The sequence below is a fragment of the Haliotis rufescens genome, unplaced genomic scaffold, assembly GCF_023055435.1.
Source record: "Haliotis rufescens isolate VD_foot unplaced genomic scaffold, xgHalRufe1.0.p SCAF_11, whole genome shotgun sequence".
Lineage (NCBI taxonomy): Eukaryota > Metazoa > Mollusca > Gastropoda > Lepetellida > Haliotidae > Haliotis > Haliotis rufescens.
The window spans coordinates 3,289,698-3,305,373 of record NW_025963791.1 but is presented as its reverse complement, the minus strand read 5'-3'; the positions used below and the strand labels follow the sequence as shown (position 1 = coordinate 3,305,373).

Genomic DNA, 15,676 nt, shown 5'->3' with positions numbered 1-15,676 from the left:
CTCAAGTAATACTTCTGCTAAAACATAACCACCTGCTTGGCATGGGAGGAGTGACTGACACAACCATTACTGATGAAGGGTTTAACATCACTCAAATAGTGCTATTGTTTAAAGGCAACTGCCCGCTTAGTGTAGGAGAAGCGACTGACACAATCAAATTACAATACATTATCAAAAATCCTGGATCTACTGAGGACTCACAAAAGTTAACAGTCCAATCCATCTCACTAGCGCACAGACAGGACAATATATGCTTATAATGATAGTTGATATGTGCCTTAATTCAATGTCTTTTGAAGTTCATCTTTGGTGGCCACTGTAGTCTTTTCCTTATTTTTCATTAAGAGCATTTTCACATAGCAACTGAAGACACTGATCGTATGGATTCTTTTTCTTGAAGGGGGCCCAGGTGGCCCAGTCATCTAAGGCGCTGCAATTCCCTGTGCAAAGTTGCATAAGGGGCACGCCAGAAACCTATGATCTTGGGTTCAAATCCCAATTCATCATGATTATGTTTCTAGGTTTGTCAGCACCGTACCCATGCTCGTGGGCTTCACCAAAGTGTTAAACGCCTAAGACCTGCATCACTTTGGGCTTTCCACCCACATCAAGCTGACACACCGGAATTTAACTGGAATACTGTTCAAAAGCAGCGTTAAACCCAACTCACTTGGGTTTCTTATTCATGTAGGAAATCATTATTACAATTAACTGAATAGTGTCCGCAATCCAAGTATTAATAGTGTCAGTTCTTTCAATTACCATTACCACAAGAAACCAACTCTATTAACTCAGAAACAAACCAAAACAAAAGTAGGTTGAATAGAAAAGTACCCATTGGCAAGTCAGAGAGATACCTAACTTGACATGCGTTTAAGAGATGTCACAGTACAATAGGATAACGACCTTTGGAATGTGGGAATCTTTCAGGCCAAAAAGTAAAACCTAAGATAAACAACAGACACTGCAAGCTAACACCTTTTTCAGGTGTTTACATGCATCACGCCTGAGTGATCAGCTGTCGGAACTTAACAGACATCTGCACAGTTAAAACCAGTCACCTTCAAAAATACATGTGTATAACACATTTATAACAAGAAGATAAGATATCATAGAGCTCCTCATTCAAATTCGGACTGCTTGACAGGAGAACTGCCTATAAGAACTGAGAATCTGTTCAAAAACAACCCCAAACCCTTTACAAGATTGACGGCTGTTTATTCATACAAGGGTATGCCCTGGAAAAACACTGCAACCTTATTGAAAGGACTTGATAATCACATATATTTCTGTCAGACCGTCACTTTGTGACAGTTAAGTGGCAACAACACTGTTGGGCCTGTCAGTACCTACAGATCACCTTTATGCCCTGTCTGTAAATGAGGACTGCCAAAAAATGGGAGATTTCAGGAATTACAAACATACACGGAATCTGCACAGATCTTCATCCTCCATTACTGTTCCCCTTTACTGACCAATCTATGTCATAAGCCAAGGGTGAGTGACACTATGTATTATAGATGAGTCTGTGTTATGAAATCTTCATTTCTGCTTGGGGAATCTGATTGCTAGTGAAAAGGTGAATGTTTGAAGGGTATGCTAGGAATGTGAGGCAGGGTTATAATGCAGGCATGCACTCTCTCCTATACAGAAAGAAAACACACAAAGGTGCTCTTCTGACTAGACAGTTTCCATTCTGTGTAAACAAATGATAATAACATGCTGTTGCAGTTTGTAAACTAAAATAGATTGCTAGTGATAATAGAGCCATTCATAGCCAGCTTGCAGTTTTGTCTACATCTGTTCAGAGGGCAGGGTTGGGAGCCAGGTAACTGATACAAAATCGCAAAGACTCTCCATACCTTCCTTTGCTTTGCTAGGAGAGTCATCTAAGCATTCAATATACCTTGAGATTAGCTAAGAGTCTGTCCTTTTAACAGTGGTGGGAAAGTGAGGGGGTGCTGGGATTTGTTTAGCAGACACAGAAATATACTATTTCCGGTCACTATTTAAAGACACACTGCTTTTCACATGTTTCTTAAAGCATCAAGCATGTCTAGTAACAGTAAACACTTTTTAGATAGTAAAACCTGAGGCAAAATTATTTTTTTGATATTTACTAAAACAATTCTATTTTTCTATCTTTTCTTCTTCTTGAAACCCACACCCCAGAAAATCAATTGTGTATTTCCTAAACACCATTCACCAACCCTCTGTTGCATGATAGCAATAAAGGAACAAAATACCTAACAACTAGCCCCTGGTGTCCCACTCATTTTAGTCAGCTAATGATCAAATGCACCCACGGCTACCCTACCCCCCTTTCCAATTTTAGAAGTGAGTGGGTGTTGTTTTACAGAGCAGACAGAATTTTTACAGTGTATCAAAGTGATCTATAAATAATCTCTAAATAATCAAATTGAGGCCAGGTAAACCAGTAGTTGATAGCATGAGCATCAATCCACATCACCATGGTAAATAACATACACAATAAACCAGGTCACACAATGGTAACACCCAATCCTCATATTACGCAACGCACAAGCATGGGGCATCAGTTACCTACTGATTTTTTAATCTTACAGAGCTAGCCCACTGAAGACCATAGAAAATCATCATATCCCAACTGTGTAGATTGAAGCTCATAATGTCAATCACTGGATTGCCTGGTCCAAACTTGATTATTTACAGACCGCCGTCATATAGCTGGAATAATGCTGAGTGCGGCGTTAAACAACAAATAAACAAAACAAGATTTTAAAACAAACTGAGTAGGGCAGCCATTTAAGAAGTAAGAAAATGTAGGTAAACCAATGGTTGATGGTATGAGCAATACCCACACCATCAGGGTTGGATGACACACAATCAGCCAAGCCACAGAGCCTGCCCAACCGAAAGCCATTTTAATCAGGCAGTACAACAAACAAGAGGTACTGAGATCTATTCTGACCCAGAATTTCTACAGGTAAGCCATTAAATAAATCAGTGATTAAAGTATTGTCGAAAGTCACAGGGCTATCAAAATAACGCAAATCGACCTAAGTACATGTATCAAAGCTGTCCTTTCATGTCCCCGTATTGTTTTTGAGACCACCCCTATACCTTCTTTCTTATATTTATTATACCATACACTTGTTGATATGAATTGAAAACCCATTTCTATAGTCTGTTTTAGACTTTCATCATCTGAACTTACTGTTTTTGTTCGAATTTTTCTCCTGTAAAATTGTTGCTAGGACTCCTTGTGACCGAAATACTTCAAACCACAGGTAGGTTGATTGTAAGTTTCTCGATATTTCAAGAGCAACAGTCTGTGATAAAATCTATCCCTCCTTAATGGGCAAAAAGCATTCTTTGAGCATTTCCGACAGTACTCTAGGTATATCATCTGGCAACATATTCTTGACATGCAATAAAATCAAGGTTTAGTTGGGACACTTTCATATACAAGATAACACATGTCTTAACAGTAGGAATATATAATCATTAACCTAAATTTATCTTTCTATATTTTTTCAAACTGATTATTGATAAAGAACATAACAAATGAAGCATTGAAGCAAACAGGTTGATAGGTGTTTAAATATGCAAAGATAAGCATAATATTTCAAGATATCTCTGTGTAAAATTAAACACAAAGCATAAGTGAATACAACAGCTGCAAATTACAAATAATACTAGTTCAATCAATGCGGAAACTGTCAAGCAGATCTAAAGGTTAGTCACAGTTGCATTCAAGAAATATTCAAGGTGCAGAGAAAAGGTAATCTAAAAAGTAAGTTTTAACAAGTGAAAAACTAGTAACAACAACAGACATATTGATATATGTATGGCTTTATGTATGGAGATAAACAAGCTGCCAACATTAAATGTTACAACAGGTCTCAGACAAGGTGTTGGCCCAAATGTCAAAAATCTAAAATAGAGGTAGTTTTGATATTCAACAGTTCGGTGTTGGTCATGGGCTCATGCACTCAAATATTTTCGACATTTCAATGTCGGTTGAGGATCATTGCACCAGGTACTGTCAACAGATCGGTGCTGTGTAAAGAAAACAATGTATTGCCACCGTTCAATAGAATTAACATAACAAATGTATAAATATATGACATCACATTATTTTGACTTTTATCATTCTTAAAACTATGTTTATTTTGACTTTCATAATCTACTAGGGAGAAGTAGGGAGAAGAGATATGCCGACATAGCCACAAGTTAACTCGGTACCACTAATTGCTTTGTTAAACTCTTTCTAATTCCTTCACATTTTAGACAGTTAATTCCTGGGCACTGATGCTCAAACATTACAACATTACAATTTCGCCATTCAATAGTTAGGTCCTACTATTTAAAAGATTTTTGACACTTTGGACATGAACCACAGATTACAACATTACAACAGTTAGATTAGGATGACTGTAGGTCACCAAGGAAAGATGGATGCTGCGACCTACCTTAGTTCACACTTGATCTGCACCCAGCCCGGGGACCGGATGAAGGACCAGGGGTAGTACCACTTCTCCACTACATCCAGGGAAGAGCAGAGAGTCTCCAGCCACAGGTGCAGCACCTGCTCACTGGAACAGAACTTGCACCTTTAGTAGGCTGGACTATTTCAGGTGATAAACGCTCTACTTTGTCTATTGCTTCTGGGATGTTTGCAAAGGTATAATGGAAAAACATGTGTCACTTGACATGTATCAGGTGTGAGGTGAGTATGACAGATGTCATGTCACATCAGTACTGTAGGTTTCATGTTCGTTTGCTTGTTTGTTGTTTAACGCTGCACTCAGCAATATTCCAGCTATAGGTAGCGGTCTGAAAATAATCAAGTCTGGACCAGACAATCTAGTGATTGACATTATGAGCATCGATCTACGCAATTTGGATATGATGACATGCATCATCAAGTCAGGGAGCCTGGCCACCCGATCCTGTCTTGCGTCTTACGACAAGTATGGGTTGCTCAAGACCTATTCTCTACCCAGATCTTCACAGGTGGCAGGTTTCATGTCAAATGAGTACTGCAGGTTCCATGTCATATGAGCACTACAAGTGTCATGTCAAATGAGTGCAACAGGTATCATGTCATGATTACCACAGGTATCATGTCATGAGTACCACAGGTATCATGTCATGAGTACCACAGGTATCATGTCATGAGTACCACAGGTATCATATCACATCAGTATTAAAGGCGTTTTGTAAAATCAATTCTATTTGTGTCATGTCATGAGTACCATATATGTTGTGTCACATGAGTACTACACGTATCATGTCAGGAGCACTACAGTCGTCATGTCAAATGAGTACTACAGATATTGTACACTATAATTGTTGTCTCACAAGAGTATTACAGGCGTGAGGGGCAGCATAAGTCCTTCAAAAGCCATGTGTACCACGGGTGTCACAGGCAGCATAAGCCCTTCAAGTGTCGTGTGTACCGAAGGTGTCACAGGCAGCATAAGCTCTTCAAGTGTCATGTGTACCACAGGTGTCACAGGCAGAATAAGTCCTTCAAGTGTCATGTGTACCACAGGTGTCACAGGCAGCATAAGTCCTTCAAATGTCATGTGTACCACAGGTGTCACAGGCAGAATAAGTCCTTCAAGTGTCATGTGTACCACAGGTGTCACAGGCAGAATAAGTCCTTCAAGTGTCATGTGTACCACAGGTGTCACAGGCAGCATAAGCCCTTCAAGTGTCATGTGTACCACAGGTGTCACAAGCAGAATAAGCCCTTCAAGTGTCATGTGTACCACAGGTGTCACAGGCAGCATAAGCCCTTCTAATGTCATGTGTACCACGGGTGTCACAGGCAGCATAAGTCCTTCAAATGTCATGTGTACCACAGGTGTCACAGGCAGCATAAGTGCTTCAAGTGTCATGTGTACCACAGGTGTCACAGGCAGCATAAGCCCTTCAAGTGTCATGTGTACCACAGGTGTCACAGGCAGCATAAGTCCTTCAAGTGTCATGTGTACCACAGGTGTCACAGGCAGCATAAGTGCTTCAAGTGTCATGTGTACCACAGGTGTCACAGGCAGCATAAGCCCTTCAAGTGTCATGTGTACCACAGGTGTCACAGGCAGCATAAGCCCTTTAAGTATCATGTGTACCGCAGGTGTCACAGGCAGAATAAGCCCTTCAAGTGTCATGTGTACCACAGGTGTCACAGGCAGCATAAGCCCTTCAAATGTCATGTGTACCACAGGTGTCACAGGCAGCATAAGTCCTCAAGTGTCATGTGTACCACAGGTGTCACAGGCAGAATAAGCCCTTCAAGTGTCATGTGTACCACAGGTGTCACAGGCAGCATAAATGCTTCAAGTGTCATGTGTACCACAGGTGTCACAGGCAGCATAAGTGCCACAGTGTCACAGGCAACTATGACTATTACATGTGTCATGCAACATTAATACTGTGCAGGTGTCAAAATTGATGCAAGTGCTTCAGGTGTCATACTTGACATGGGTCCTACAGGTGATCTGAATACTTCAGTTGTCACAATTGACGTGATTATGTGAGATGTCACAGTTGACATGGGTCCAAGAGGTGATGTGAGTACCACAGATGTTATATGTGGCATAAGGACTACAGGTGTCCTGGGTCCTACAGATGATCTGAATACTTCAGTTGTCACAATTGACGTGATTATGTGAGATGTCACAGTTGACATGGGTCCAAGAGGTGATGTGAGTACCACAGATGTTATATGTGGCATAAGGAGTACAGGTGTCCTGGGTCCTACAGATGATCTGAATACTTCAGTTGTCACAATTGACGTGAGTATGTGAGATGTCACAGTTGACATGGGCCCAAGAGGTGATGTGAGTACCACAGATGTTATATGTGGCATAAGGACTACAGGTGCCATGGGTCCTACAGGTGGTGTGAGTTTCACAGGCATCAATACTGACACAAATGCTGCAGGTGCTTCACAGGATCACCTAGTGCTCCAGGTGTCAGAAGGCATGCAGGTACAACAGGTGTTTTGAAGCTACACATCTGCTTCATGATAATGCATCTTTCATTAGTTTATGTACCAGAAGGATGGCAGATCAAGTGCATTCTAACTACATATGGGTGCATCATGCATGCATTAGATGCACTCAAATCTCCTTGGGGCAGGTGTCAATGCTTTGTGGTACAGGTGTCAAACATAAATACCAGAAACATTCTCCTGTATATCAGGTATATCAAGACATGGTGGATACAAGTAAAAACAAACTTGATCCAATATTTGTGTGATGGAACACCTGTATCATTATCATGTTGAACTGAAGGAGATAAGCATAATGTGTTTTCTTTGTAGAATGCAGTTACCTGTAGATTTAAACAGAGTAAAATGAATTTCCACCAAACCTCTGCTCAAAATAGGTGCTTAATAGGTGATTTTTCAATATTGTACTGACCTGTAATTGTACACATTGTTTAAGAATGCAAACCAACAAAGACTGAGGCAGAAGTACTTTTCTATAAACATTAGCTTCACCTGATGGAGGTGGCCACTGGTTTTGAAACCTCTAACTGACCAATCAGCTTCAAGTATTTTCCAAATTCTCGGTAGAATGATGTCTCATTGTTAAGATCTTAAACTGTCCATGTCTTAATACATCACAAACATGAAAGTTATGTGAGCACTTCATGAGAGGCTGTAACATGAAATGGAGAGCTAAGCGTTGGGGCCAAAACTAGCAATGAACTTAATTGCTCCAATAGCATACACATATTTAATGTGATGATACAGACAGCAGAACCTATCTGAACCTATTCAGAGTAGCCTCCTCAGTCACTGCCCTCCTTTGATGACGAGAGCTGATGAAAGGAACACTACATTACGTAAGTATGGCAATTCACGCTTCTGTATTACCCATATAAGTGTAACCTCAGAGGTGGGGTGTGAAGTGGGTCGTTGTTGTGGCTCTAATCACATCCTCCTCTTCACGTCTCCACCTCGCTCCCCCCACCTGCTGTCGCATCGAACGACGCTCACCCACTGCTAGTGCGTGGCAGTCACTGTAGTGGGAGGTGGGGGGAGACAGGAGAGAAACGAGAGGAGAGGCACTTGAAAGGTGACACAACAAATAACAGGGAAATCGACTGCCTTTCCCACCAATTAGCTTCAAGTGTTTTATTTTCAGCCGACTATTGCATCACTTCATGAAGACTCTGATGTGACGCTGTGGCACTCCGCATCATCCTGGTAATTTGGCGCTGACAGACCCAGCACCTGAGCCCCTGCAAACTGCCCACTGGGGAGTAGGTCATTCAGGAAACCACACCATTGCCCAGAGATAGGATCTATATATGTCACTGCCTCTGTCGCATACTTTCCAAGTCAAGAGTAACCCAGATAAACCAGCAATAAAAAGCAATGAAGAGGAATGTATAAATGAACACATCATTTAGAAGAGTTCATTTCTTCCATGGCTTAGGTTGAAGATATTCAAAAATACATAACCATTATATATAAAGGCTCTCCTCATTAACAAAACCTATATCCTGCTCCTATGACAGCCGTCAACCGATATATAGATGGACATAAGCTCACATGAAGCTTTGGTTTCAGTTAACTAACCTTCACAAATACCTGGTACAGCACAGTATTTGTCCATGTTAACATTCAAACAGTCAGGTGTATAAAACATTATGAATTCCAAAAAACACAAAAATCAAAATTAACTTAAATGTTTTCTAAATAATGGTACTGATGTTAAAGACTACCTACTTGAGACCACAGCAGATGAGGGAGCGGAACTTGACATCCATCTGTGAGTGACAAGCATCATGGGAGAAGTTCACAGCCTGCACAGCCTGAAGAGAATGTCTTGAATTGTAATCTCACTGATTCATAGAGCTGAGTACTGCCTGATATTTTGTGATACAATACGTATCACGATACAGACTGACAATACCACCAGTATCACGATTCACCAACAAAGAGAAAGAAATTGATGAAATAACTGAAATTTAACTCTAAAACCTCTGGATTCATACATTTATTTATTATTATCACAAAAATCAAATCTTGCCATCCCCAAAGACAAACAAAACAGTTTTAAATGAAGGGATGGTAATTAAATGTAATAGTTTAATAGCGGGCATGTCCTCTATAACCACTTCCTCGTGTTCCGCCTGGCTCACTAGTTACACTATGCTACTGCTACAGTTCTCTTCAATTTTTGTTCTATTTATAGCATATCATGATCTCAAAAACTGACAATTCAAGTATCATCTGTACCTTAGTATCAATGCTATGGTAGGTATCGGTGAATAGTTACAGCCCTACTGATCCACATACACAAACCAACAAACGTCTGTTGTTTAATTACTTGGTTTACAGATATACAAAATTTCACAAATGTGGCATCATTTCTTTTCCCCATCTCGTTTTTTACCAATGTCAGGGCCTTTAAAGGCTGACGTTATGTAATTCGAATATTGCAAAGTAGCACATCGGCTTCATAAATACCTGGTGTTTATGTGAAGGCAATTGCACTTCCACTTTGGCTGCATAAAATGTTTTCAATGATTCTTGTGCACATTTTTTTCAAAAGCTAGGTGGGCAGTAGGATCATATTTATATTTTTTATTGAAAATAAAAGTGATGAAGAAACCCTTTTCTATTTTTTCCACTAAGAATACCAACAAACACATTTCACCGAGACTTTAATACAATGTCAGTTGTCAAGCATTATATTTAATGGATAACAGAGTATGCTTCATGTGACATTGGAAATTTGAATTGCTTTTGGGTTTTTTACTGGCAATAAAAAAGACAAATTGACTGACATGCAGGAAAAAGTATATCATTCTCTGGCATCATCTTTAAACAAGTGACAGAGAAAGATTTATTTTTCTTTCAACCATATATATTCACTGCTGAATATCTTTCTGAGGTGCAAAAATAATGGAGAATTGATAATTAAAACAAGAGTTTGCCACTAACGTGGCTATATCCCCCACCCCTGTTGCAGAATTTATGACATAATTAAATTAAACAAACCATAACCTTTTTTAACCGAGGTGGAACTTATCATGGAAATTGTAAAAAAAAGAAGAGTTTTGAGCCTAAGTCCATCTTGTTGCCATGGAAAGGTAAAAAATAAAAATTTCCAAAATTTCTAAATAGCAAAAGGTACCAGTTCAACATGTACCTGACAGACCTGCAAAGTTTCATGAAAAAATATTGAACTGTTTCTGAGTTATGCCCCGGAAAGGAAACTAACAGGCGGACGGACGGAGCCCGTTTCTATATCCCCCGCCAACTTTGTTGGGCGGGGGATAATAATGGATTTTGCTTACTCTGTAAAGCACTTCTTCTGGGGTGAGAACTTTACCATCTTCATCCAATCTACAAAGATAAGTAAACATTTGAAACAACAAGCATAGAAGTCTATTTCAAAAGAATCTTGTTCCCATTAAGTTTATTCTCATATATATTATGGGGCAGAAATGTCTCAACAGTTTGTTGACTGTGCAGAGTTGTTTCCCCTGGTTATGTCAGAATGCTGGTTTTTAGTTGGAACCCAGATTTGTCTTTATTATCCATGGTCGGTGGACCACTACAAAGTTGTCAATAATGTGCAGGGGACCATTTCTGTCTTAAAAAAGAAACCATGATCAGAAAACCAAAGATAACATTGCAGTGTGCAAACTGTCAACTTTCAGTACAGAAATAGGGAAAAATTTCAAGTTATTTGGGTAATATCTATTCAGGATCATAATAAATTACAGATGAAAGAACACATGCAACACATTTTGGTACATATCCCAATACATGAATCATTATTGCAAAAAATTGCAATACGAACGTTGGAGCAATAGCCATCACTTTGTATCCAACCCCTGGCAAAACTGAGTTCTCCTGCTAAAATACTTGATCGGTGAGTGCCAGCAAGAGGCAGGTAAAAAGAAAATATAGATCAAGCATCTGAAGCATCTTCAAAGAATGCAGACTACCTGAACTAAGCTTTGTGTAATTAAGATAACAACAGATAAGTAGACAGGGAGGGCTCTGATGTTGGCTATCTGCACCAATGTCATATAACTGCCAGTAATAATTGGACCAGTAATTGCTCCTAAAGTTCAGAGAATCGATGTGAAAGATTACCTCCACCCCATGTGTGCAATTCCCTGGGTGAGCAGTTGGCTTTGTGTGTGTGCACTGCCAGCAGATGGATGAAAGTGATTCTGTTTGTATGAAGTCACTTAGTAAGGTGGTTAGTTCCCTATTAACTCCTCCATACGCTCATATGGAGGTAAGTCCCCCACTTGATTCTTTGTGTCCTAAGATGATATGTGTGTTGGTTCCCAGATCTCTGCACTGGGGGTGAGTCGGTGAGTGACTTGGAATTTAACACCTTTTGTCACCATGTTAACTGTCAGACATGTGGTATGCCATAGGTATGTTGGTTGCCCCAATTTCTTCTGTGTCTGCTATGTAGAATCACGTGGTATGTGTCTTGGCCCCCCAATGTCTGCTATGTAGAATCACATGGTATGTGTCTTGGTCCCCAATGTCTGCTTTGTAGAATCATGTGGTATGTGTCTTGGTCCCCAATGTCTGCTATGTAGAATCATGTGGTATGTGTCTTGGTCACCAATGTCTGCTATGTAGATTCATGTGGTATGTCTCTGTCACCAATGTCTGCTATGTAGAATCATTTTGTATGTGTTGGTCCCCAATGTCTGCTATGTAGAATCATGTGGAATGTGTCTTGGTCCCCAATGTCTGCTATGTAGAATCATGTGGTATGTGTCTTGGCCCCCAATGTCTGCTATGTAGAATCATGTGGTATGTGTCTTGGTCCCTAATGTCTGCTATGTAGAATCACATGGTATGTGTCTTGGTCCCCAATGTCTGCTATGTAGAATCATGTGGTATGTGTCTTGGTCCCCAATGTCTGCTATGTAGAATCACATGGTATGTGTCTTGGTCCCCAATGTCTGCTATGTAGAATCATGTGGTATGTGTCTTGGTCCCCAATGTCTGCTATGTAGAATCATGTGGTATGTGTCTTGGTCCCCAATGTCTGCTATGTAGAATCACATGGTATGTGTCTTGGTCCCCAATGTCTGCTATGTAGAATCATGTGGTATGTGTCTTGGTCCCCAATGTCTGCGATGTAGAATCACATGGTATGTGTCTTGGTCCCCAATGTCTGCTATGTAGAATCATGTGGTATGTGTCTTGGTCCCCAATGTCTGCTATGTAGAATCATGTGGTATGTGTCTTGGTCCCCAATGTCTGCTATGTAGAATCATGTGGTATGTGTTGGTCCCCAATGTCTGCTATGTAGAATCATGTAGTATGTGTCTTGGTCCCCAATGTCTGCTATGTAGAATCATGTGGTATGTGTCTTGGTAACCAATGTCTGCTATGTAGAATCATGTGGTATGTGTCTTGGTCCCCAATGTCTGCTATGTAGAATCATGTGGTATGTGTCTTGGTAACCAATGTCTGCTATGTAGAATCATTTTGTATGTGTTGGTCCCCAATGTCTACTATGTAGAATCATGTGGGATGTGTTTTGGTCCCCAATGTCTGCTATGTAGAATCATGTGGGATGTGTTTTGGTCCCCAATGTCTGCTATGTAGAATCATGTGGTATGTGTCTTGGTAACCAATGACTGCCATGATGAATCATGTGGTATGTGTCTTGGTCCCCAATGTCTGCTATGTAGAATCATGTGGTATGTGTCTTGGTCCCCAATGTCTGCTATGTAGAATCATGTGGTATGTGTCTTGGTCCCCAATGTCTGCTATGTAGAATCATGTGGTATGTGTCTTGGTCCCCAATATCTGCTATGTAGAATCATGTGGTATGTGTCTTGCTCACCAATGTCTGCTATGTAGAATCATGTGGTATGTGTCTTGGTCCCCAATGTCTGCTATGTAGAATCATGTGGTATGTGTCTTGGTAACCAATGTCTGCTATGTAGAATCATTTTGTATGTGTTGGTCCCCAATGTCTGCTATGTAGAATCATGTGGTATGTGTCTTGGTCCCCAATGTCTGCTATGTAGAATCATGTTATATGTGTCTTGGTAACCAATGTCTGCTACAATGAATCATGTGGTATGTGTCTTGGTAACCAATGTCTGCTACAATGAATCATGTGGTATGTGTCTTGGTCACCAATGTGTGCCATGATGAATCATGTGGTATGTGTCTTGGTTACCAATGTCTGCTACGATGAATCATGTGGTATGTGTCTTGGTCCCCAATGTGTGCCATGATGAATCATGTGGTATGTGTCTTGGTTACCAATGTCTGCTATGTAGAATCATGTGGTATGTGTCTTGGTAACCAATGTGTGCTACGATGAATCATGTGGTATGTGTCTTGGTCCCCAATGTCTGCTATGTAGAATCATTTTGTATGTGTTGGTCCCCAATGTCTACTATGTAGAATCATGTGGTATGTGTCTTGGTAACCAATGTCTGCTATGTAGAATCATTTTGTATGTGTTGGTCCCCAATGTCTGCTATGTAGAATCATGTGGGATGTGTTTTGGTCCCCAATGTCTGCTATGTAAAATCATGTGGTATGTGTCTTGGTAACCAATGACTGCCATGATGAATCACGTGGTATGTGTCTTGGTAACCAATGTCTGCTATGTAGAATCACATGGTATGTGTCTTGGTCCCCAATGTCTGCTATGTAGAATCATGTGGTATGTGTCTTGGTAACCAATGTCTGCTATGTAGAATCATGTGGTATGTGTCTTGGTCCCCAATATCTGCTATGTAGAATCATGTGGTATGTGTCTTGCTCACCAATGTCTGCTATGTAGAATCATGTGGTATGTGTCTTGGTAACCAATGTCTGCTATGTAGAATCATGTGGTATGTGTCTTGGTAACCAATGTCTGCTATGTAGAATCATTTTGTATGTGTTGGTCCCCAATGTCTGCTATGTAGAGTCATGTGGTATGTGTCTTGGTCCCCAATGTCTGCTATGTAGAATCATGTTATATGTGTCTTGGTAACCAATGTCTGCCATGATGAATCATGTGGTATGTGTCTTGGTAACCAATGTCTGCTACAATGAATCATGTGGTATGTGTCTTGGTCACCAATGTGTGCCATGATGAATCATGTGGTATGTGTCTTGGTTACCAATGTCTGCTACGATGAATCATGTGGTATGTGTCTTGGTAACCAATGTCTGCCATGATGAATCATGTGGTATGTGTCTTGGTTACCAATGTCTGCTACAATGAATCATGTGGTATGTGTCTTGGTAACCAATGTCTGCTACGATGAATCATGTGGTATGTGTCTTGGTAACCAATGTCTGCTATGTAGAATCACATGGTATGTGTCTTGGTCCCCAATGTCTGCTATGTAGAATCATTTTGTATGTGTTGGTCCCCAATGTCTACTCTGTAGAATCATGTGGTATGTGTCTTGGTCCCTAATGTCTGCTATGTAGAATCACATGGTATGTGTCTTGGTAACCAATGTCTGCCATGATGAATCATGTGGTATGTGTCTAGGTAACCAATGTCTGCTACAATGAATCATGTGGTATGTGTCTTGGTCCCTAATGTGTGCCATGATGAATCATGTGGTATGTGTCTTGGTTACCAATGTCTGCTACGATGAATCATGTGGTATGTGTCTTGGTAACCAATGTCTGCTATGTAGAATCACATGGTATGTGTCTTGGTCCCCAATGTCTGCTATGTAGAATCACATGGTATGTGTCTTGGTCCCCAATGTCTGCTATGTAGAATCATGTGGTATGTGTCTTGGTAACCAATGTCTGCCATGATGAATCATGTGGTATGTGTCTTGGTAACCAATGTCTGCTACAATGAATCATGTGGTATGTGTTTTGGTCACCAATGTGTGCCATGATGAATCATGTGGTATGTGTCTTGGTTACCAATGTCTGCTACGATGAATCATGTGGTATGTGTCTTGGTAACCAATGTCTGCCATGATGAATCATGTGGTATGTGTCTTGGTTACCAATGTCTGCTACAATGAATCATGTGGTATGTGTCTTGGTAACCAATGTCTGCTACGATGAATCATGTGGTATGTGTCTTGGTAACCAATGTCTGCTACGATGAATCATGTGGTATGTGTTGGTCCTCAATTCTGCTATGTAGAATCATGTGGTATGTGTTGGTCCTCAATTCTGCTATGTAGAATCATGTGGTATGTGTTGGTCCTCAATTCTGCTATGTAGAATCATGTGGTATGTGTTGGTCTTCAATTCTGCTATGTAGAATCATGTGGTATGTGTTGGTCCTCAATTCTGCTATGTAGAATCATGTGGTATATGTGTTGGTCCTCAATTCTGCTATGTAGAATCATGTGGTATATGTGTTGGTCGTAATGTCTCAGTCATGTGAATTAAATAGACCTATGGATCCAAGAACCAACAGAATCTGCGCTTTTCTTAACATTTGGAGTATCTGAGCATGGCAAGGATTCCTTAACTTACATACCCAATTGAAAACACTGCATGTATTAAGGCTGATTGCCAAAATTCTTGTTTGTGGACTCATGTGGTATGGGGTTGGTCGCCAAATTCTCCCATGTGGGATATTGGCTGTAAACCTGGTACCTCACCTCACTTTTTTCAACTTGGACTAATTTAGTCAGGAATTTTGGTCAAACAATTTATCCTATGTGGAATGAAGTTTGATCTGAC

General features: G+C 40.4%; 1 protein-coding gene across 3 annotated transcripts in view; it reads right to left on the bottom strand.

Annotated features, from left to right (window-relative positions):
* Positions 1–15,676, bottom strand: part of LOC124134338 (small G protein signaling modulator 3-like) — a 93,417-nt gene that overhangs the window by 12,933 nt on the left and 64,808 nt on the right. For all 3 annotated transcript variants that reach the window (XR_006861081.2, XM_046499102.2, XM_046499103.2), the window contains exons 17-19: positions 10,309–10,357; positions 8,732–8,817; positions 4,455–4,577 (exon numbers count right to left, since the gene is read on the bottom strand). Coding sequence is in view for 2 of the 3 variants with exons in the window: in XM_046499102.2 (XP_046355058.1) it covers positions 4,455–4,577; positions 8,732–8,817; positions 10,309–10,357 (258 nt within the window). In the remaining variant the exon portion in view is untranslated. The remainder of the gene's footprint in view (positions 1–4,454; positions 4,578–8,731; positions 8,818–10,308; positions 10,358–15,676) is intronic.